This window comes from Ovis aries, chromosome 6, assembly GCF_016772045.2.
Source record: "Ovis aries strain OAR_USU_Benz2616 breed Rambouillet chromosome 6, ARS-UI_Ramb_v3.0, whole genome shotgun sequence".
Taxonomy (NCBI): domain Eukaryota; kingdom Metazoa; phylum Chordata; class Mammalia; order Artiodactyla; family Bovidae; genus Ovis; species Ovis aries.
Window position 1 is genome coordinate 15276534 of NC_056059.1, and position 23491 is coordinate 15300024.

At 37.9% G+C, this 23491-nt stretch overlaps 1 protein-coding gene and 1 long non-coding RNA gene across 2 annotated transcripts in view; one reads left to right on the forward strand and one right to left on the reverse strand.

The window, feature by feature from the left end:
- LOC132659923 (uncharacterized) overlaps positions 1 to 3619 on the forward strand; it is a 41480-nt gene extending 37861 nt beyond the window's left edge. Inside the window, exon 4 of the long non-coding RNA XR_009600976.1 lies at positions 1556 to 3619. This is a non-coding gene — a long non-coding RNA (uncharacterized LOC132659923). The remainder of the gene's footprint in view (positions 1 to 1555) is intronic.
- Positions 1 to 23491, reverse strand: part of ENPEP (glutamyl aminopeptidase) — an 80642-nt gene that overhangs the window by 6461 nt on the left and 50690 nt on the right. Inside the window, exons 12-18 of the mRNA XM_004009617.5 lie at positions 17717 to 17850; positions 17534 to 17589; positions 8848 to 8998; positions 7767 to 7840; positions 7554 to 7658; positions 7296 to 7466; positions 4104 to 4244 (exon numbers count right to left, since the gene is read on the reverse strand). Coding sequence (XP_004009666.2) covers positions 4104 to 4244; positions 7296 to 7466; positions 7554 to 7658; positions 7767 to 7840; positions 8848 to 8998; positions 17534 to 17589; positions 17717 to 17850 — 832 coding nt within the window. The remainder of the gene's footprint in view (positions 1 to 4103; positions 4245 to 7295; positions 7467 to 7553; positions 7659 to 7766; positions 7841 to 8847; positions 8999 to 17533; positions 17590 to 17716; positions 17851 to 23491) is intronic.

The following is a 23491-nucleotide window of genomic DNA, read 5'->3' on the forward strand; positions in this document are numbered from 1 at the left end:
CTGGTGTGAAATGGCACCTCATTGTGGTTTTGATTTGCATTTCTCTGATAATGAGTGAATGATGCTGAAGCTGAAGCTCCAGTACTTTGGCCACCTCATGTGAAGAGTTGACTCATTGGAAAAGACTCTGATGCTGGGAGGGATTGGGGGCAGGAGGAGAAGGGGACGACAGAAGATGAGATGGCTGGATGGCATCACTGACTCGATGGACGTGAGTCTGAGCGAACTCCGGGAGATGGTGATGGACAGGGAGGCCTGGCGTGCTGCGAATCATGGGGTCGCAAAGAGTCGGACACGACTGAGTGACTGAACTGAGCTGAACTGAACTGATAATGAGTGATGTTGAGCATCTTTTCATGTGTTTGTTAGCCATCTGTATGTCTTCTTTAGAGAAATGTCTGTTTAGTTCTTTGGCCCATTTTTTGATTGGGTCGTTTATTTTTCTGGAATTGAGCTGCAGGAGTTGCTTGTATGTTTTTGAGATTAGTCCTTTATCAGTTGCTTCATTTGCTATTATCCATTTTGAGTTTATTTTTGTGTATGGTGTTAGAAAGTGTTCTGGTTTCATTCTTTTACACATGGTTGACCAGTTTTCCCAGCACCACTTGTTAAAGAGATTGTCTTTTCTCCATTGTATATTCTTGCCTCCTTTGTCAAAGATAAGGTGTCCATAGGTGTATGGATTTATCTCTGGGCTTTCTACTTTGTTCCATTGATCTATATTTCTGTCTTTGTGCCATTACCATACTATCTTGATGACTGTGGCTTTGTAGTAGAGCCTGAAGTCAGGCAGGTTGATTCCTCCAGTTCCATTCCTCTTTCTCAAGATTGCTTTGGCTATTCGAGGTTTTTTGTATTTCCATACAAATTGTGAAGTTATTTGTTCTAGCTCTAAAATCCCATGGACGGAGGAGTCTGGTGGGCCGCAGTCCATGGGGTTGCTAAGAGTCAGACATGACTGAAGTGACTTAGAAGCAGCAGCAGCAGCAGCTTAATAGGGATTGCATTGAATCTATAGATTGCTCTGAGCAGTATACTCATTTTCACTATATTGATTCTTCCGATCCATGAACATGGTATATTTCTCCATCTATTAGTGTCCTCTTTGGTTTCTTTCACCAGTGTTTTATAGTTTTCTATATATAGGTCTTTAGTTTCTTTTGGTAGATATATTCCTAAGTATTTTATTCTTTTCATTGCAATGGTGAATGGAATTGTTTCCTTAATTTCTCTTTCTATTTTCTCATTGTAAGTGTATAGGTCATTGCTTTTAGAAAAAAAGCCCAATCTTTATGTGATCCCCAAAAGCTTAGCCCTTAGCTTTCTTCTTTTCAGCCAGGAATGCTCACCTCCTGTTCATCTAATTTACTCCTGCCCTTCTTTCAGAATTCAGCTCAGTCATCGCTCCCTTTGGGAATCCCTTAACCTCCAACTTCTCCTGACTTGGTCAATTTCCCCATTATGCTCTTTCAGTGTACCTAGAAACTTTTCTATCTGCAGTTATTACAGTTTTAATTATACATGTATTTATTTGATTCTTTGCTTACTGTTACAGGCTTCTCTGATGGCTCAGATACTAAAGGATATGCCTGCAGTGCAGGAGACCTGGGTTTGATCCCTGGGTTGAGAAGATCCTTTGGAGAAGGAAATGGCTACCTGCTTCAGTATTCTTGCCTGGAGAATGCCATGGACAGAGGAACCTGGTGGGCTACAGTCCATGGGGTCACAAAGAGTCGAACACGACTGAATGACTAACACTTGCACTTTACTTAATATTGCTCTTCATCATTAGACTCTAAACTCCATGAAAACAGAGAAGCAGATCTTTTTCTCCTGTACACTATTATAACTTTAGTGCCAAGCACGGAGCCTACCACATAGTATATGCTCCATAATACTTATTCAATGAAAGAATTATTTAAAATGAGATACCAGTTTTCATGTACTCAATTAATAAGAATATTTTAAAATGATAGCACTGAGTATTGGCAAGGGTTGGAAAATAGGCAAAGTTAATAGTAAAGTTTGTTCTGGGAGACAGTTTTGCAATATTCATCAGAAACTCTAAGAATGAATGCATCCTTTAACTCAGCAGTATTGCTTCTAGTATTATTGGTATCCTAAGGAAATTGTCAAGGACATTCAAAGAGAACAAATAAGTTCAGTTTCAAAGATGTTCATTAGTACATTAATTATACAGTAGAAAATTTCAAACAATTTTATTATCCAACAGATGGAGATTAGCTAGATAAGATGTATTTACATGTTGAAATATGACTGAGAATTTACATATGTAGTTGCAGTTTTTATTCAATCTATTCATTGCTAGTTTCTAAATATATTCTTTAATTTTTAGTCACAAAGAATAAAACAGAAAAGAAATGTTATAGAAATTATAGAAAATCACTGGAAAACTGTTAGCTGTAATAGACTTTCTTCATATCTATAAAATACCATTACAGGAACTTAGTGTGATTTCCTTTTTTAAAATTTCAATTTTCTTATCATAAAATAGGTGTATATTATTTTGCACAAAATACAGAGAAGCAAAAATAAGGATATAGAAATCACCCATACATACCACCTAAAAAAAAAATCCCTATTGTCACATAGCTGTTTTCCCTTGAGTCATTTTTCCATGGATGTTTGTTTATTTATAGAAATGGAATGATATTAAACATGTTTTTATAATCTGTTTTTTACATTATCCTATATTATAGATATCTTTTTATGTCTTTAAGTAGGCTTCTTTGATATTATTTTTAATTCTCAGTCATATTTCAACATTTAATATAAGTATGTTTATTCCAAGAAACAAATACCATATTGAATGTACCATTTAAGGGGAAATATGCTATATATTTATCATATTAATTATTTTAAAAACTAAAATAAGGATTTAATCATATCTTAAATATTTTGAAAAATAATTATATAAAAATAATCTCTGACTTAATATTTGTTTAGTGGAATAAATAAAAGCAAATAATTTCTGAAGTGTTTTTGGAACTTTGTGGTTAAGTCTCAAACTGGAAAGGACATTAGTGGTTGGTCATCAGCTGTCATAAAAATCATAAAGCAAAAGCTTTATAAAAAAGCAAATTATTTAAGATGACTATAAATTATTTAGAAATAGAGGTAGTAAAACCACTCATTCTGAAGTCTGGAAAATGTTTAAGAGTTTGAAAATATTTGACTGAAGCTTGGCTCATTTCTGTTTAATTTGTCTTATCCAGTTTTAATGGGGAAATTATACTTTTTCAAATTAACCATAATTAATATTGGGCTTTTTTGTTTGTGTCTGACATATGGTTATTATATGATTTTATGTTTTAGGCTACTTGAAATAATATCACATGAGAATTAGATTATCAGACTATGAAGAAATATTAAAAGCCTTGGGAGAGGGTTTAGAACTAGCATTGGAAATAGTCATTAATTTATTTGTCCTGAAAAAATTAAACTTCAGGTCTAATAGATTTAAGGTCAACTGTTTTTGACTTTTATAATAATACAAACCTGTTTTTTTCTACTTCTTAATTTTTTAAGAGCTATAACAATGAACTAACTTTTAAAATGAAATATGCATTATTTGAAATAAATCACATATGTGTGCTTAGTTCCTCGGTCATGTCCAACTCTTTGCGAGCCCATGGACTATAGCCCACCAGGCTCCTCTGTCCATGAGATTCTCCAGGCAAGAACACTGGAGTGGGTTGCCATTCCATTCTCCAGAGGACCTTCTCTACCCAGGGATCAAACCTGGGTCTCCCGCATTTCAGGCAGATTCTTTACTGTATGAGCTACAGAGAAATTCCTTTAGGGGCTTTTCTGATGACTCAGATGCAATTTAGGCATGTTTGAAGATTTTAGAAATCTATTGATCAGTTGGAAACACTACTTTCCAGGAAACGAATTATGCTTAAACTAGCATATTGCTTTCCTAGAGGGAAAATACCATGATCCTTTACTTCTGATAATATGGCACTTCAGATATTGTATAGATGTCAGAGAAAGCACAAAAAAGAGAAAAAAAACAAACAAACAAACTTGTAGATGGTATCAGACAAAGAGAACAACAAATCATTATCTGATCACCTCACCTGTTGACTAGATATTCCCAGTTGAGTTGTATCCAATTCCAGGCCATAGTCTTCCCATAGCTGTTATATGAGATGTATTGAATGACTGTAAACACATCCTGTGTTTTAATAAGGTTTGAGTCCTTGAGTAAATCCAAATACCTAAAAGAAGTCAAATGGAAAAGCAATTCAAAATGAACCTTCAGTGTTCACCCTTAGCTAAATTCCAGTAGAACTTAGCTTTCATTCCAGTAATTTAATTATTGAGTCATCAACTGAAACAATTAAATAAGAAAAATAATAAAACACAATTTAATATTTTCTAAAATACTTAACTGTTCTTTAATTTTGAGGACTAGAGAAGTGTAAAGTGTATGAAAATTTCAGTTATTTTGGAAGTACTATAACAGTTAAAACCCACAATTTTAACTATTAATTTAAAAAATTAATTGTATTTATTTAATAGAAGCACTCCATCCATTTGCCTATTATTCCATGAAACTAAAAAAGGAACTAATAAATTACTGGTATTCTTTCTTTTTCATAATTTTATAAAATTATAAAATTTTGGCTGTGCTGAGTCTTCGTTGCTGCACAGGTTTTTCTCTAGTTGCAGAGAGCAGGGGCTACTCTCTAGTTGTGGTGCATGGGCTTCTCACTGTGGTGGCCTCTCTCGTTGTGGGGCATGGGCTCTAGGGCATGTGGGCTTCGGTAGTTGTGTGTGGCTCAGTAATTGTGCCTCCAGGACACTAGAGCACAGGCTCAGTAGTTGTGGTACATGAGCTTAGCTGCTCTGCAGCTTGTGAGGTCTTCCTGGATCAGGGATCAAATCCACATCTCCTGCACTGGCAGGCAGATTCTTCACCCATGCGCCACCAGGGAGGTCCTTATGTTCTTATTTTATATGGGACTACAGTTAAGTCTTAATTGATGCTTTTGAACTGTGGTGTTGGAGAAGACTCTTGAGAGTCCCTTGGACTGCAAGGAGATCCAACCAGTCCATCCTAAAGGAAATGAGTCCTGAATATTCATTGGAAGGACTGATGTTGAAGCTGAAACTCCAATACTTTGACCACCTGATGCAAAGAACTGACTCATTTGAAAAGACCCTGATGCTGGGAAAGATTGAGGTGGGAGGAGAAGGGGATGACAAAGGATGAGATGGCTGGATGGCATCACCGACTCAATGGACATGAGTTTACTAAGTAAACTCTGGGAGTTGGTGATGGACAGGGAGTCCTGGCGTGCTTCAGTCCATGGGGTTGCAAAGAGTCAGACATGACTGAGCGACTGAACTGAAGATTGTGAAAAAAAAAACAAAAACAAAAACAAAAAAAACCTTTCTAATATAATCTGTATGGTTAGATTAGTTGGCTATAATTAGAGTATAAAGCAAATAAGTCCAAGATAAATTAAGTGACCAAATAGATTTTTATTCACTTTATTCCATGGCTGTACCCAGAGGGAATATCTGAGCATGCTCTAATAAACTTCTGCACTGGAGTGGGGCACTCCTGAATTTTGTACAATTTATCTTTTATCCTCTAGTTCGTAAGAATCTTAGTACGGCATCTAAGTGGAGCTTCCCAGGTGGAACAGTGGTAAAGAATCTGCCTGCCCGTGCAGGAGATCCAAGAGACGTGGTTTGATCCTTGGGTCAGGAAGATCCCCTGGAGTAGGAAATGGCAACCCACCCCAGTATTCTTGCCTGGAAAATTCTGTGGACAGAGGAGCCTGGTGGGCTACAGTCTATGGGGTTGAAAAGAATTGGGCATAACTGAACACGCACACAAGGCATCTAAGTACTTGTTAATTTGCTCATCATATACAACAATTAGCATAATGACAACGAAGTAATGAATCAATATGATGTTTTGTGGAATGTCAAGATGATCAAGTTCTGGATCGATAGACTATCTTAGGCCAGAGAGAAGGAGACTTCACATATGGCCCTGAGGTGAGATAGTGAAAGTATATTGTTGACCCTGCTAAGTAAAAGCAAACTGTTTCTGGTAGCTCTTAAAAATTCATTATTGCACTATAATTTACTATTTATATTCTGCCTCTCCCATGAACCTATAAGTTTCTCAAGGATAGATGTTATTCTTTTTCATTTTTATTCCCACAATCTACATACCTATACAAAGAAAGGATATCTTAAGTGTTGGTTAAATGAATGAAGCAAATAACTCAGAATCTATATAAGCAAAAAATGAATAAGGCAGAAACTAGTTAATTTGGGACATAGGTGTGAAGTGGGAGAACATTCATAGATGGGCTTCAAGTGGTCTTTGTATCTTTTGACAGTCAAAGTGAAGTTGCTTAATCGTGTCCAACTCTTTGCGACCCCATGGACTGTAGCCCACCAGGCTCCTCTGTCCATGGGATTTTCCAGGCAAGAATACTAGAGTGGGTTGCCATTTCCTTCCCCAGGGGATCTTCCCAACCCAGGGATTGAACCCAGGTCTCCCGCATTGCAGGCAGATGCTTTAACCTCTGAGCCACCAGGGAAGGCTGTATCTTTTGAGTATAATGTAAATAACTATTTGTGTGTGCATGCCTGTTGTGGTGGACATCCTCTGCTGACAGAGACCAGTTTCGTTCTGGGTTTGGATCAAGGTATCCTTGATTCTAGAGAAGGCAAATTGCTACCCCGTCCTCAGAGTAGCATGATTGGTCCAAGTCAGTCAAAGGAACTCAAGTTCATTGTAGTCAGCAAGTGATCAAGTGGTAGATCCAGAGAGTCACCCAGAATGATCAAGGGTGACCTAGTGCTGGATTATGAGAGGAAGTGGAGATAACTGACCTCTTATCGTAAAAGACAGAGTCTTGTGAGGAGGAGCTCTTTTGCTCCTGTCTTTCTTCCATTGAACGTATTTATGTAAAGACAAAATATCTGGGGCTCTGGAAGTCGTAAAACATCCAACATGTTGAAGATGGCAGAAAAGAAAGAGAAAGAGCCTAGGTCTTGGATAAAATGTTGAATCACTGTACATGACTGGAACTTATCTACCTCTAGAATTTTTTATATGAGATAATGTGTCTTTATTTTTTAAGCCACTCTTACATGGATATTTTGTTTCTTGCCAGGAAAATAATTTTTTAATAGACTTTCTTGGAAATGTATCTTCCATTAATTAGCATTTTAAAGAGACTGTGACATGTAAACTATCGAGTACCTTTCATGTAATTTTTTAAAAAGTTCCAACTTACCTTGACAAAAGAGTAACATTCTTCACTGATGCTAATCCATACAGTAGCTTTTCTTTTTCTTGAGCTAATGAAGTTTTCTGGTATTGCTCGAGAGTGTAATTCCATGAAGTCTCATTGCCAGAGTTCTGCATACCATACCGATATACCAGAAGCCTGAGATTTACAGGAAGACTAGAAGAAGAAACAGTGTTTCAGAGATTTTAATTCCTTATTTCTCAGTTTAAAGTCTTCTAGATATGAAAACATGGGAACAGTCACCTTACAGTCCCAGTTAGCCACTGCTGAAATAACTGGGAAGCATTGTTCAAGGCATCGCTGTCTCCCGTCTTGCACGCCAGTCCTAATACAGAGGCACGGAGTAATCTAAGAAAACACACACACACAGAGCTGGGGCCTTGAGAACTTTTCAACATATCTTAACACACACAAATATTAAACAAATATTAATTTTTAAAAAGGTAAAAAAATAACTTTGTGAGGTGGTCTCCAACATCATTCCATCCCAGAATATCTGCAATGGGCTTCACTTGATCTCGGAAGTATTTCTGAAATAAAAGCATCATGTGCAGTGAGTAATAATTTACTATTTAGCAACAGTCTCCCATTTATTATTATCTACAGTTCCCAGTGGTAATCTTTTCCCCTACTAGTTCAGAGAACTTTGGGCCTGTACTTAGGAAAGGTATATATTCCAGTTTTTATCACATAGCAGTTTTACTTCAGTTCTGAACATAAGAACATTCTGGATCACTCTCTAATGTTTTATAGAACTTTGGGTCATCCCCTTTTAACCTCCACTTCTTAGCTGACATTTTAATAAATAGAATAACACCGGATAGACTTACCATATTAAAGATTGCTCAAGTATTAATGAAATAGTAACTAATATTTGCATATTGCCTTAAGATCTACAAAGGATATTTATATTATATGATTCTTACTATCCCATTACCATGGGAAGTCAAGTACTAACTTCCTATTGTACAAAGAAAATAAATATGAAATCATTTGTCCAATTTCTTTCATAAAGAAAATGGAAGAGCTAGAAATTGGAATCCAGAATTTGTTTAAAATTACAAGTGTTCTTGTAATCAGAAAGTGCTACAGAAATCACAAAGCCAAGAAAAGTAATCTGAATGACTGTCATAATAAAATCTCAATGTGGAAATAACAGCAGTAATAATAAGGAAAATGATGTTATATTTTGATAATAAATTCATTTTAACACAGATAAATCCATTAAAATAGGATCTAGTTTGTATCTATGGTTTAAATCATTATTTGTTTTAAATAAAATATTAACTATTGTATTTCTTCTAACACTAAACTACACCTTTAAGTGGTATACTGAATCAGAAATACTGATACACTTCAAACTGAAAGAAAATAGCATCTCTTTGATTTGATTAGTTAAGTCATTGTAATTTCCTTTATATTACTTGGCAGTCAAGATATGCTTTTGTGTTTCCCAGGAGCTCCTTCTCTCAGAAGTCTTCCTATTCTACCACTGGGATTAAACATCTACTTTCATGAGATATAGCATTAGCATTACCTCAATCACAGGGTATAGCTCTTTATCATCTTCAAACATGCTAATAATATAGGTTACAGCTGAAATGACTCTTTGCCATGGTAAATATTCCTTTTCTTCTTTGAGATACTTGGTCAAGTTCAGAGCCTCCTTATAAGTTAGAAGCTGAGCTCTAAGAAAGAAAAAAAAAAATCCCACAGTAAATTAAAACCAATAGATTGGTTTCCTTTGACTGAAAGTACTAACATGGGCATCATAGACATCAATGTTAATGAGAATTCTTCAATTAAACAATTAAGAAAATGCATTACTATAAAGGTCCAATCAAAGAGGTTTGTTCACAATGATGTATTAGTATTTTCATATGTTCAACAATAAAGGGGAGACAAAACATTAAGGTATGCATTGAAAATTTTCTGTGGCAGAATTTTAGATAAAACAAAAGCCATTTAAAGAAACGAATCGCCAGTCTAGGTCCGATATAGGATACAGGATGCTTGGGGCTGGGTGCACTGGGATGACCCAGAGAGATGATATGGGGAGAGAGGTGGGAGGGGGGTTCAGGATTGGGAACTCATGTATACCCGTGGCAGATTCATGTACAGTACTTGTGAATCATCAATGCTTAAAACATTTCAATTGAGCTTATATTCCTCACAAAACATCTTTTTAATGGCACCCCACTCCAGTACTCTTGCCTGGAAAATCCCATGGACGGAGGAGCCTGGTAGGCTGTGGTCCATGGGGTCACTAAGAGTCAGACATGACTGAGCAACTTCACTTTGACTTTTCACTTTCATGCATTGGAGAAGGAAATGGCAACCCACTCGTGTTCTTGCCTGGAGAATCTCAGGGACGGGGGAGCCTGGTGGGTTGCCATCTATGGGGTCGCACAGAATCGGACATGACTGAAGTGCCTTAGCAGCTTAGCAGCAGTAATATTTATAAATAAAAATGGATTTTGTTCCTCAAAACAATGTGAAATTACTATTGACACTTTAAAGAGTCTGACTTATTCCTCCTTAGAAAAGATTTTGGAAGCTTTTGAAATAATACTCTCAGAAATCTGTTATGCCTCAAATTTTAGCCTAGGTTTTGTAAAGACTCTTAGGTGGGAATCCTGTCTTTCCAAACTACATTTTGAAAGTTTAGGTTAAATAATAAACTTTAAATTACTGAGTAAGTCATACTGGTACATTGAGTGCTATTATGTTTGAGATCATTTTTTATGAATGTGATAATGTAATCATACTTTGATTTCTCCCCTGAATTGATAAGAAGATAAAATGGTATTGGAGATCTAGGTAAGAATAAATACTTTTGGCATCATATGATTTATACTAATGTGATATGATATAGAGTTTGTTTTCAGTTCAAAGAGCTGATTTCTCCTATTTTCTCAGATCTTGATCTTATTTGTTGTTCAGTCGCTCAGTTGTGTCCAACTCTTTGTGACCCCGTGGACTGCAGCACACTAGGCTTCCCTGTCCTTTACCATCTCCTGGAGCTTGTTCAAACTCATGTCCGTTGAGTCCATCCAACCGTCTAATCCTCTGTCATCCCCTTTTCTTCCTGCCCTAAATCCTTCCCAGAATCAGGGTCTTTTTCAGTGGGTCAGCTCTTCACATCAGGTGGCCAGAATACTGGAGCTTCAGTTTCATCAGTCCTTCCAATGAATATTCAGGGTTGATTTCCTATAGGATTTACTGGTTTGATTTCCTTGCTGTCCAAGGGACTCTCAAGAGTCTTCTCCAGCACCACAGTTTAAAAGCATCAATTCTTCTGGCTCAGCTTTCTTTATGGTGCTCAACCTTCTTTATGATCTTTTTAAAAGGATTTATATTTTGGAACATTCAACCTGTCTTAACAAAAGTATAACTAATATTGAGAAATGGAGTACTTTATTGAGAATGTTTGTTGAGTAGAAAGTGATTGTAGAATTTTATGTTGCAATTTGAAACAAGAATTTTCTAATTTTAATAATTCTCTAGTTTTCTGGGTGGATAGAGCAACAGCTTTGACCCGTCAGTATTTTCTTAGAATAACTATGAATAGCTGTTGCTCTGAGGATCAAATGGGTGAAGGCTAATGAAAGTTTATGAAGAATAATAGGTAATTCAGAAACTTAGTGGGCTGCAGATTTATAGCAGGTGAAGTTTAGAGGCCCATTTTATAAATATATATAAATACTATATATAATATATATTATATATATTTTATAAATATATATAAATATTATATATTTATCTTCCCTGGTGGCTCAGACGGTAAAAGCGTCTGCCTGCAATGTGGAAGACCTGGGTTCAATCCCTGGGTCGGGAAGATCCCCTGGAGAAGGAAATGGCAACCCACTCCAGTATTGTTGCCTGGAGCATCCCATGGACAGAGGAGCCTGATGGGTTACAGTCCATGGGGTCGCAAAGAGTCAGACACGACTGAGCGACTTCACTTTCACTATATATTTAATGTTGAAAAATTGATATCCTATCCTAGTGCCTTGCTTTTCAACATGTTTGATAGCTATGCAATCATTGCACTGGTATCACTTGTTTTTTTAAGGCTGAGTCACTTGGTCAAAACACTGGACTGAGAATAAAATTTTTGTCAGTTATTATAGAGATAATATTTTGAGAATTAAGTTGATGCCCTTTTCATTTCCCACACATCATGCGATTCTGTGGTATTCGATACTTCCAAGGAAGAGTGGTATCATTTAGGTTCATGATTCTCAAGTTTGAGCATGTATCAGCAACACCTGGAAGGTTTTTTTTAACACGTGGGCCCCATCTCTAGAATTTCTGACTCAGTAGGTCTGGTGTAGGGCCTAAGAATTCTCATTTCTCACAAGTTCCCAGCAATGCTGATACTACTGGGACCATGTGTGAAGAATCAGTTTTTAGAACAAAGACATCTACAGTGCCCTTCCCTCCCAGGTCCCCTTACAGTGCTGTTTTGGTTCATAGCTGCACTTTTTCTTCAGAGAATAGCCCTTGACCAAATATACCCATCTTGCTTAAAAGGTTATGCAACGCCTACCCCTGGTCATTGATTGTCTGACGCAGGAATGCAGCAGGCCAGCCTGCTCCCCTCAAGCTGGGTCACTGTGTAGTACAACTCACGGATGGCTTCCTACTGGAATCTGGCAAAGCTAAACTCCAGCTAAGATGACGTCGTCGCTGCTCAGCTTTTCCCCTGCCCCACCCTGCTTCTCACACTCCCTACTTCATAAGCGTCTTCTCTCAATAAACGACGTGTTCCTGAACCTCCATTTCAGACTCTGCTTTGAGGGAACTCAAGACAGCATTTTTACTGACATTGAGCCTCCAACCCTATTTATTAAATCCATAGACCAACAGCAGTTATGAAAGCCAGATTTGGTTGAGAATTTTCCTTATTCAGAAATCTTCCATTTATAGTAAGAGTCCAGCCTGAGGAACTTTGATCCTAGAATTGGCCTACAATCTATATTGTAGAGAGGAGAGAGGCTATAACTTAAAGAAAGTTCCCACAAAATGCTATGAAGAAGAAAACAAAAAGGTCTTTTGAGGAAATTCTTGCTCTCCTATCTTGGGCTGAGGTACTCAGAAGTTTGGGGAATCTTGGAACAGAAGGTTTGGTTTTGCTTTCCTGGGTATGACCTGGAAAGACTGCACAGTCCTCCAAGAAGGTCGAGTTCAGCACAATGTCTCATCAAACAGTGGCTTTTGAATGGGACAGGACAAATGGCTGAGAGAGGTGATTAGGTAGAGGGATTTGACATTATGGTCTCAAGTTCTTCAGCAGAGCCTTCAGGTGGTGTGGAGACTTTGGAAAACTTCCCATGTGTTTGTTCTCTTGACATTAACTTTCTAATTAAGTTCAGATTTCTGGCTTAAAACAGTCTCCTTGCAATCAACTAGATCCCTTTTGGAGTCTTTCTCCAGCAACGCACTTCTCCCTTTTTTAAAAGGGAGTCCTCAATAGGGTGGGAAAAGTTACTTATCTAGTTCTGTGCTGTGGTCTGGTCAGCTCTGTAAGCACCTATAAAAAGGTAACCTGGTGCACCTAGAGGTCTGTAACCTTGGCATGGCTCATGCTCACTTTGTGGTCTTTATTTGCTAACCTTCCCCTCACCTTGGACATGGTTGGAGCCTCAGTACCTTGAAGTCTGGTGAAAGTCTGCTTACATCATTAGTTTAGGTGGCCCTTGAAGCCGCCTTCTCTGCCATCCTTTCCTCAGCCAGAAACTCCTGCCCCCTTCCGTGTGCTTGCCAGCCAGCACTCTCTGCTTTCACTGGTGCTATTCCTGGCCCCTCTCCTGGCTTTGGCACACAGTAGGCTGCAAAGTGCCAAATAAGCTATTGAAAAGATAAAGCTCTACTGCAACAGGTAGGCAAAAAAGTATTCTGTCTCAGTTTTGGCAAGGCCCCCAAACCAAGCCCCTTGGCCTATACTCGAAAGTAAGATGTGGGCCGATCCAATCGGGATTGACATGGTCAGGAGGGTCAGCTTTCTGTGACCGTCAGCTGACAGCCCACTACAGCCTGTGAAAGAGATTGGAATGCCTAACAGGGAGAGAGAGGCCTTTTAGAAGAGGGCTTTTGGAGAAGGAAATGCCTACCCACTCCAGTATTCTTGCCTGGAGAATTCCATGGACAGAGGAGCCTGGCAGGATCCAGTCCATGGAGTCGCAAAAAGTCAGGCACGACTGAGCGACTAACACACAGTTTTGGAGGATTCCATTAGTGTACTGAATATGCTGTCCCTCCCGGAGGACAGAGTGCAGGATGCTTTCCTCCTCACACCCAGCCTAGAAAAGAGGTTTTAATGCAACCACTTGAAGAGTTTTATCTGTGTATCCTGGAACTCGTGTGGACACAGTGGCGTGGTATCTGATCCCCAAGAAATCTAAAGGATGAGAGACTGTAGTTGACTACTGCTTTAACATCCGAGTGAAGAGATGGGACTGTATGAGGTGGCCATCTCTCCAGACTTTGTCAGGGGAAAGGATATATGAAAACTTGCTATAGACTAGATGTGGTTTGGAAGTTTTCTCACCTCAGGGAACTGCGGAAGAAAGACCGTTGGCCATGGAATGGGCCATACGATAGCACATACACTATGCAAGCACCATACAAGGGAAAGCATCAGTGCCAAACATGTCCAGAGTTCAGAGAGGACCAGAAGTAGACAACATGTCAGGATCTTCCCTCCTCTGCCTGTGCTCCTCGCAGTGGAGAATCAGAGGCAACATGGTGAGAAGCAGGAGCTCCGTGTAGCAAAACGGAGAGGAGATCAGGCACCTTGTTCTCATTGCAGGTGGCTGGCCTGAAACTAGCCTGAGTAGGGGGCTGGGGGAAACTTTAAATGAACTTAAAAACTTTGAGGGTATAACTAGGCAGGGCATATGGTTGAGCTGAGCCTGTCGTGGGGACTCAGAGTGACTGGGTGAATTCTTACTCCTTGTCTTCAGCAAATGTGCCCAGCTGGAGAGCAGTAAGACTCCTGGCTCCTCACATTTGGGGGCAGGGAAATCAAGAATATATTTATTTTTAGATCTGTCATTTTACTGATGAAACATAATAGTTCATTTCTTTTTGAATATCAGAGTAGAACTGTGTAAGTTCTCATCCTCCCTCATGCACTTACCTATCTACGCATTTCTATTTTTCTCTGAAGTTTGAGTGATTTGGGACAGACTCTAACTAATACAGGTGGGGGTCTGTTTCTGAGTCCGTTTTTCCTCATGTGTTGCAGACAGAAATTGGGTGATAACGCAATAGCTCAGGCAATGTTTCAGATGAGAGCTCAGGTATTTTCTGGATTGGTTGCTGTGTGATTCTACATGCTTTTTGACTTTCAAATTTGTTTCACTTTCTTCCTTTCTGAAGCTCTTCAAAATTTGATGGGGCTATGGTCAAGCAGCTGAACAAACGCAGGAAGATTGTTCAATTGTGTGAGTTATCCACTTTGTATCCCATTCCTCAGAGAAAGCTGTTCAAGAGGCTTTCACTTCTTAAAGCAAAAGAACTGTGTTATGATGAAAATTAAACTGTAAAGATATTATAATATCTTTATAATCTTTACAGATAAGATTCTAAGCTTTGGAAAAGATCATAATGCATTCACAGGAGAGTTTTCCTGAAAAAAGAAAAATCTAATAGTCCTATTATATTTAAAAAAGGCTTTTTTTTTTTCTTTTTTCTTTTTGGCCACACCATGCAGCTTTCAATTTCTTAATTCCTGGACCAGGGATTGAACGCATGCCCTCAGCAGTGAAAGTGCAGGGTTATAACCACTGCACTGCCAGGGAATTCCCTAAAAGGTGGATCATTTTTTTTCACCATATTACCACTTAATTTTCCCAATCTAGATAGTGCCAGGAACAGAGTAGGTGCTCAATATATATTTATAAATGAGGGATTGATATACCATAACATAATAAAAATAATCTGTTACATAGCCAGGAGATTAAACTTGGAGGTTCACCAAAGAGAATCAAGTTCTATTACCTACAATAGAGTCTAGATTACAAATTTAGAAGAGCTTTTCGAAATGCTTCTTTTGTTTAGTCGCTCAATCGTGTCCAACTCTGTGTAATCCCAGGGAATGTAGTCTGCCAAGCTCCTCTGTCCATGAGATTTCTGAGGCAAGAAAACTGGAGTGGACTGTCATTGCCTTCTCCAGGGGATCTTCCTGACCCAGTGATCAAACCCATGTCTCCTGCATTGACAGGTGGATTCTTCACCACTGAGCTACCAAATGCTTCTTTGCTGCTGCTAAGCAATGGTGGGTGCCTTTTTTGGCCAAGCACTACGATCTATTGAGCACTTCCTAAAGACTGGACAATGGTTGGGGTCCTTTGTGTACATTCTCTCACTTATTCCACACAAGAGTGTTGTAAGTTCATATCCATTTTACTAGTAAGGAAACTAACTGAAGCAGAGACAAGTTAAGAAACTCTCTCCAGGTTATACAGAGCCAGGATTTTAACATGGTTTGAGAGCTTGTTTTTAATTCCCTATAAATTCCTCCCTTAAAAATATCACAAAGGGTTTCTAACTTGCAGTATCTAGGGATTTCATGTAAAATAGTTCTCCCATGCCTTTAGCGCTGTTATACTATCCTTCCAGCCATATATTCAGTTCCTATTTAACGAACATCTACCAGGGGCCAGGCACAGTTAGGAGCTGGGGATAAAATGAAGAGGAACATGATCCAGGTGCCTACCTTCATGAAACTTATAATTTGGTGGGTGAGATGGATAATTAATAAGCAATGACAATTGATATCACTGGAAACATAGGGGCCTATAAAAGGGACACCCAACTCAGACAAGGGGAACTGCTGCTGCTGCTGCTAAGTCGCCTCAGTCGTGTCTGACTCTGTGTGACCCCACAGATGGCAGCCCACCAAGCTCCCCCGTCCCTGGGATTCTCCAGGCAAGAACACTGGAGTGGGTTGCCATTTCCTTCTCCAATGCAGGAAAGTGGAAAGTGAAAAATGAAAGTGAAGTTGCTCAGTCGTTCCTGACTCTTAGTGACCCCATGGACTGCAGCCCACCAGGCTCCTCCGTCCATGGGATTTTCCAGGCAAGAGTACTGGAGTGGGGTGCCATTGCCTTCTCCAGGGGGACTAGCATCTCATTGTCAGTACATTGCTTGTGTCTAAAATGAGGCTACTACAAAGTCAGCAAAACAAGTTGGGTGTGTCCCTAGCTCCTACAGAAGTGCCAGAAATTCAAAAAATACTGGTCAAATTACTAGTGTTAGCCTAGCTGAAAAAAGAATCTCAAAGGTGCTATGATTACTACTCTTACATTACCCCAATCTATGTTGATTATTTTCTTTTTTCAAGGTGTGGGTTGTTTTTTTCTAAGTTAAACTACCTTTAGGCCATGAGAAAAATTCAAATTTCTGAAATGACACTTTAATTCTATCAATCCTAGAGCACCATGTCTCATTCTTCTTACCCCAGTGACCTGAATAATATTTGAAAACTCTAGCCATAAAATCTGAACAGACTTTTGGACTCTGTGGGAGAGGGAGAGGGTGGGATGATTTGGGAGAATGGCATTGAAACATGCATACTAGCATATAAGAAACGAATCGCCAGTCTAGGTTCGATACAGGATACAGGATGCTTGGGGCTGGTGCACTGGGATGACCCAGAGAGATGATATGGGGAGGGTGGTGGGAAGGGGGTTCAGGATTGGGAACTCATGTACACCTGTGGCGGATTCATGTCAATGTATGGCAAAACCAATACAGAATTGTAAAGTAAAAAAAAATAAAAAATAAAGAGCAAAATAAATAAATAAAATTTTAAAAAAGAACTAAGGGGAAAAAAATCTTACAGTGGGTTTGGGCTCACAGAGATGAGTTCATGAAACACATTGTCTTTTTATTAAATTATAATGGTGCACTTTTGAGCATTTGTAAGTGTCACTCCTAATTAGCTCAAGAACTCAGATTAGTCAAACTTCACTTAAAGTCAATAGGGTAGGTGAGGTTTTTGTGTCTGTTAAGGGCTGATATCAGTATTTTGGCTATAAGGCTCATACTAGTTTTAAAGAAGAAAGCTACGTAAAATAATAATGTTGTAAATAGTGGTTCTGGATACTTTAAACTATAAATTAATACTTAAACTGTGTTGTAATTCATTTTAAAAGAAATTTATGACAAGATCCGTAGTATTTTAAATAATTGAATCTCATTCCGAAACCTACCGTGCCAAGGCAAAAGCATCATCAATAAAACTTGCACGATCAGCAGAAGAAAAGTCCTGGGAAGAGAAAGAAAGAAAGGTAGGAAACATGAATCTTAAAGCAAAATATACTGAAAAATTAATATCATTAAGATGCTGTTCTTAGAACAAAAGTAAAACAATTCACAACAATTTCTACTCTTACCGTGTGGTTGATGGAAAGATTGGTAGCTATCCATTCCCAAGTTGACACTTCATAATTTACACGATAAAAGCCAATATGATCAGGGTTTATTTTGAGAAAAGCATTTCCACTAAGAGTAGATTCCAAAGTGATTCCTGTGGTAGTAAATAAACACTAATGAGAAACATGTTTGCACATACTGTAAACACATAGAAATTAGACCCAGAGGGCAAAAAGAAAAGAAATGTTAGTTTGAGGAGTCAAGTTTGATTTGGATCCAAAGCCCCAAAGTCTAATTCTTATTATTCTTATTGCCTAATTTTAACATGTCATTGTAGTGTGTGAGATGAAAAAGAAATAATTACAGGGCACTTACCTATATTAAGTGCCCTGTAATTTGTGACTTATTATTATTTCTTACTTTCAGAAGCTTGTCATATGGGTGAAATAATTCTATGCTTATCAATCCCTCAATAAAAAAATTAAAAAAAAACAATGCAGTACTTAAAGACAGAGAAGTCCATGCCCTTTGGGGGTAATCCATATATTCTTAATCATGATGGATTAATTACACAAAGAATATTCACTGGGATAGCCTAGGAAGGATATAAAAATGTAAACATTTAAAAGAATACTATGTTTATTTAAAATCAATATCCTAATTGATGGATATGGTGATTGCTAAGCAGGATAATGATTTGAGAGTCAGTAACAGTTTTCAAATGTGAAGAAGGCTTGCAATAGGACTAAAATCCAAATACAGCCTTTTTGATCTTGTAGTCCATTGCATACTCGTTCTCCCAATTTTATTTATTTTTGTAAAGCCTTCTACTTTCATATTTCAGCTGATTATATCAATGTTTTTTCATCAGTGGATTTACCGAATTAACTTGATTTCTAAAGTAGTATTTAGAATTTACATAAGGCTCTAGGATATAGATTTTGGAAGCTCAACATTGAAGGAACAAAGACGTTTTAAGTAAAAACTACTCAAAATAAGGCAGGAGGAGAAGGGGTCAACAGAGGATAAGATGGTTGGAGGGTGTCACTAACTCAGTGGACATGAGTTTGAGCAAGCTCCAGGAGTTGGTGAAGAACAGGGAAGCCTGGCATACTGCAGTCCATGGAGTCTCAAAGAGCTGGACACTGAGCAATTGAACGGAACTGAACTCCAAATAGTATTTATGCTCTGATATGACCAGTGTTTGTTTAGCATTACTCATATACTTTTTAACTCCTATACTCTTTGTCTGTATGGGCAATATGCAATTTAAATAATGATGTGGGAATACTTAGTATATTTAAATAACTTCAGATAGTTTAATGTAATAATAACATGGGATGTGATATTGGAAAATAGGATATGCGGCTGGAAGTAAAAGTGGGGCTTCAGTGTGAAGAGCCACACGCTGTTTTAAGTCCGTCTTCTGAGAGATGGTAAGAAAAGAGAAGATTTTTAGGCAGGTAAATAATACACTCAGGTCTGTTTCTAGAAAGATAATTTTGATGGTAGGATGGGAAGGAGATTCTAGAGTCTACTGTGTTAATCTAGGGCAAGAGAAAATGATTGTTTACCTTAATGTGGAGATGATGAAAATAGATGATGTGTTCAAGAGACACATCACCAATAAAATCAACGCTATCTTTTCTGTCTTGATGTGGACAGTTAGAGGGGAAAATGGCGTGCATGACTGGATGAATAATGGTGTTGCCATTACAGAAGGAAGAGAGGAAGATGAGTCAGTTTGGGAGGAAAGGTGATTTACATTTTGGAAGTGCTCACAAGGTTTGGAAGATATCCAGCGACACAGTAGTTTTTCATAATACATGAGTAAACACTTCAACAAGACAATAAGTTTCTTTAGAAACATTCATAGTAGGTTCTTGACAAATTGTAAACCTTTACCTCACTCATGTAGTATTTATCTTTCTTTGTCATTCTCCCATGGACAGGTTGTTGAAAGGAAGCTAATCTTTTGGCAGCCATACACTTTGAATGTTTGCATCAGGAGGAGAGCCTCTTGCTAAGCACAGAGCCATATGTTACAGGAGAAAGAACATGAACTTTCGAGTCTGACAGGTCTAGGATACAATCATTGCTCTCTCTGACTTACTAGCTGTGTGATCTTGGCCAAATCACTTGACCTCTCTGTGTCTCAGTTCACCATGAGGGAAATGGATAAAAATCCCTCACAGGGCTATTGTGAAGATTAAATAAGATAACATAGGTAAAGTGTCGGCTACATAGTTATGTGTCCAACAGATGGTAGCTATCCCCATTATTATGAAAGGGGATATGCCGCCAGTTCTATAAATAGCAAGGCAAATATAAATAACATTGAGAAGTTCCTGGCAATCCATCTAAATACAGCAGTATTTTAGTGTGCTTTATATATACCTAGTTAAGCCTGTCTAGAGTTACTGTGATTTTTCTCACTTTATGGATGAGGAAGCTGAGGTCCAGGAAGTCAGTAGTTACTGGACTTTCCAAGTTCATGCTACTTCTGGAGCAGCTGTCAACAGCAAAATACTGTGGGGTTGTTTAGTTGCATAATAAAGTAAGTAGGATAAAATACTGATGGCTGTTCCAGGCAGCACATAGAATAAAGGGCGCATGATTCACTCTGTTTCTCCAGTTAGTAATAAGATTTTTCTGATTATAACAGTAGGATGTGTTCTTTATGGTTTCAAATATGTATTTGGAAAATAAAAAAAGAATATAATGAAGAATACAAAAATTAGCCACCACCAGTTGACATTATGTTTTTCTCTTGTGTGTATATGTGTATTTATCTTCCAAATATATGCACATGTGAAGACACAATACATAGAGAGAAATTTATTGTGTTTTTGATTATTAATCCTTTTCACTTGAACTTATATTGTAAACACTTTGCAATTTCATTTTATGTATATGAAGATGTAGATTTAATGGCCACATAGTAATCACAGAATTTATAAATTGTTTTGCAGCACTTCTTTCTAGTTTTATGGATAAGAATGGTAAATGGATTCTTTCTGGGTAGGAACTGTTTCTAAAACTTTTTTTCCTTTTGATCTGTTTGACAGATCTGCTCTTACAGAAAACCGTGTATGTGGAGAAATCTGTTGGTTGTTTACCACACTGTTCCCTTTTCTTCTAGGTACACAGCTAGACTATATTTATTAGCCTCCCTTGCAGTTAGGTGGCAACATATGATTGACACGGGGGCATAAAGTGTGGGCAGAAATAATAGATGCCCTTCTAGGTCTGGTCCCTCCATTATCTTCCTCTGTCCTCTGATCAGATGCAAGAGATCCAGTACAGAAGTCTAATATTAGTCTGTAGAGAGAGAGGAAGTGGAGCCATAAGAAGGAAAAAGACAGGAATTCTAAGTCATTATCTGCATATGAGCTACCTAGGAGAGATGGCAGGTCAGGAACATCTCCATTGGACTGCTGCATGAATAAGAAATTTTTGTTGCATTTAACTACTCCTGATAGCCAATATTTGCAATAATTAGGCTTCCCTGGTTAATGCAATATACAAAGCTGTCACAGCTTGATTGACATCTTTAAAGCAATTGATGTAACTTAGCTCTCTCTTTACCCTAGTTAAGTAAACTTTCTTCCTGGAAGAGATGCCTAATTAGCTGAAGTGAATATTCTAGTTGACGTTAGCCAGTGTGTTTTTGTCTTTGTAAATTAACAAATTAGCATTCTTATCTGTGTGGTTCATGTGAATAAGTCCTTCAAGACTTTGTTGACCAGTGCTGAATTAAACAAACTGAGCTTCTCAATCTGCAAAACTGAATCCATAATGAATGATTATGGATGTCTTTTCTTTTTGTTTTCTTTCTCTCTCTCTCTCATTAAATTAGAAAAATATATGTCCATCATTATTTTGATATGAAATATTTCATTATAACAACCATAACATTTTAGGAATATTTATATGATAGAATTTGGTTATCTAAATCATCCATAATATGTAACTGAAAGAGTTGTGAAAACAGTCATCACAAAGTCTGTTCTACATCCTATGCCCTAAAACTGTCTTTTAGACCCTATATGCTCATGAATCCCTATTTTTAAATCTGTTTTAGCAAGACTGGTTGTCTGATATCGTATGCTAATCTATAAGTCAAATGTTGGAAAGCAGATTAAAAACAAAAAGGTGGTATACTACTAAATGTAGATACGTTGACAATAGACAGTATAGTAGCTGATGCTAAAGATAGAGGCATTCAGTATACATAGGCAACCTCTAGAAGGACAGCAGTCTTCAGGCAAACAAGCCTTAATTAAGAAAGGACTTGCTGAATTCTTAGTACATCTTAAGATGTACACAGTGCCTTGAGGGAATAGGGTGAACAGGAGACAGGGAGTATGCTAGGCAGTATGTACCTTCAAAGGGCTTATAATTTACATAAAAAGAAAAGACAGAGAATATGAACCTTGATAATGATGTTGCTTAAAATCTAAGGATTGATGAAACTAATAGCATAAAATATGCTCTCAACAATAAGAGGAGAGATTATTCAGGGTAGGTTAGAATTGCCAGAGAAGGCCCTGAGATGGAGATCCTCTTCTTTTGTTAAAAAGTACATGTTTAATTGTTTTCATCTTTAAAATATTGTGCACAACACAAATGTGAATAAAAGACCTTAGGGGAAGCCCCACTATTGCCTGGGAAATTTCTAGCTGATGAATCACCAAAGAAACCGAGAAGAAGGAGGTGGGGCTGGTAACCTGAGCTGGTTGCCCATTCAGTACCCTCAGGACGTGTTGTCATCTGCGCTCTGAGCTGGGAGTTGAAGATGTCCCTAAACAGGAAACAGGAACTTATTGCCTAGCCTAAAAATGGAGCAGGCACTTTGAAGTAGGAAGAGATGTCTAATTTGCTTCTGGCTAAATGACCAGTCATGATTCTGAAGTTGCAGATAAAGATAGGTTTGTCAACAAAGCTCTATGGCCATTAGAGTCACTTCATTCATTCCTTCAATTAACAATTACTAGGTATCTGCTGGAGATATGGAACACTCACACAACAACAAAAAAAAGCTTCATTCTCAAGGAATATTCGACAGGGAGGGGAGGGACAGATAAAAGTCGGTAGTTACAGCAAAAGAAATGTCTCAAATCGAATGACAGAGGGATCAAGGTTGCCCTGCGAGCCCTTTGCTCTCCCCCTTTCATACTAACGTTTTCTGTCCATAGCACTGTTTGAGTCTATACGCAGTCAACCCTATTATCACATAAACTCTACCGGTAAGTCCCCCTAACCCTCAGACAGATGTCCCTTTCTTTACTAACTTTTCTCAACTTCCAGATCTCCACTTGTATTTCTCCTGTGAGCCAGGCCCTTATGACATGGTGTTATATTTGCCTGCTGACTCGCCCACACCCTCCCTAGACAGTAAGTGCTGCAAAGTAAGAATTGTGGGGATTTTTCGCTCAGCATTATCTCTATATCTACCCCTGTGTCTGGCCCATTAGTTAGTGCTCAGTAAATACTTGTTTGAAAGAATTAATATTTTAATTAATTAAGGACTAAGTTCATTATTAAAACATTGTGTCTAATAAGGACATAATACACATAAGAAAAATGTTTATTATTAACTCCTGAAATCTATTTTCTGGACCACTAGAATAAACTTTAGTTATACCTGGAAATTTTACATTTATGAAAACCTCACTTTATGAAAATTCTAAATAGACTGTATTAGTGAAAATAAATTATCCATGCTTTAAATTTGTAAACATCAAATCAAGAAGATTCCCAGATGTTCCTCCTATCTTCAGTTAACCAGTGGT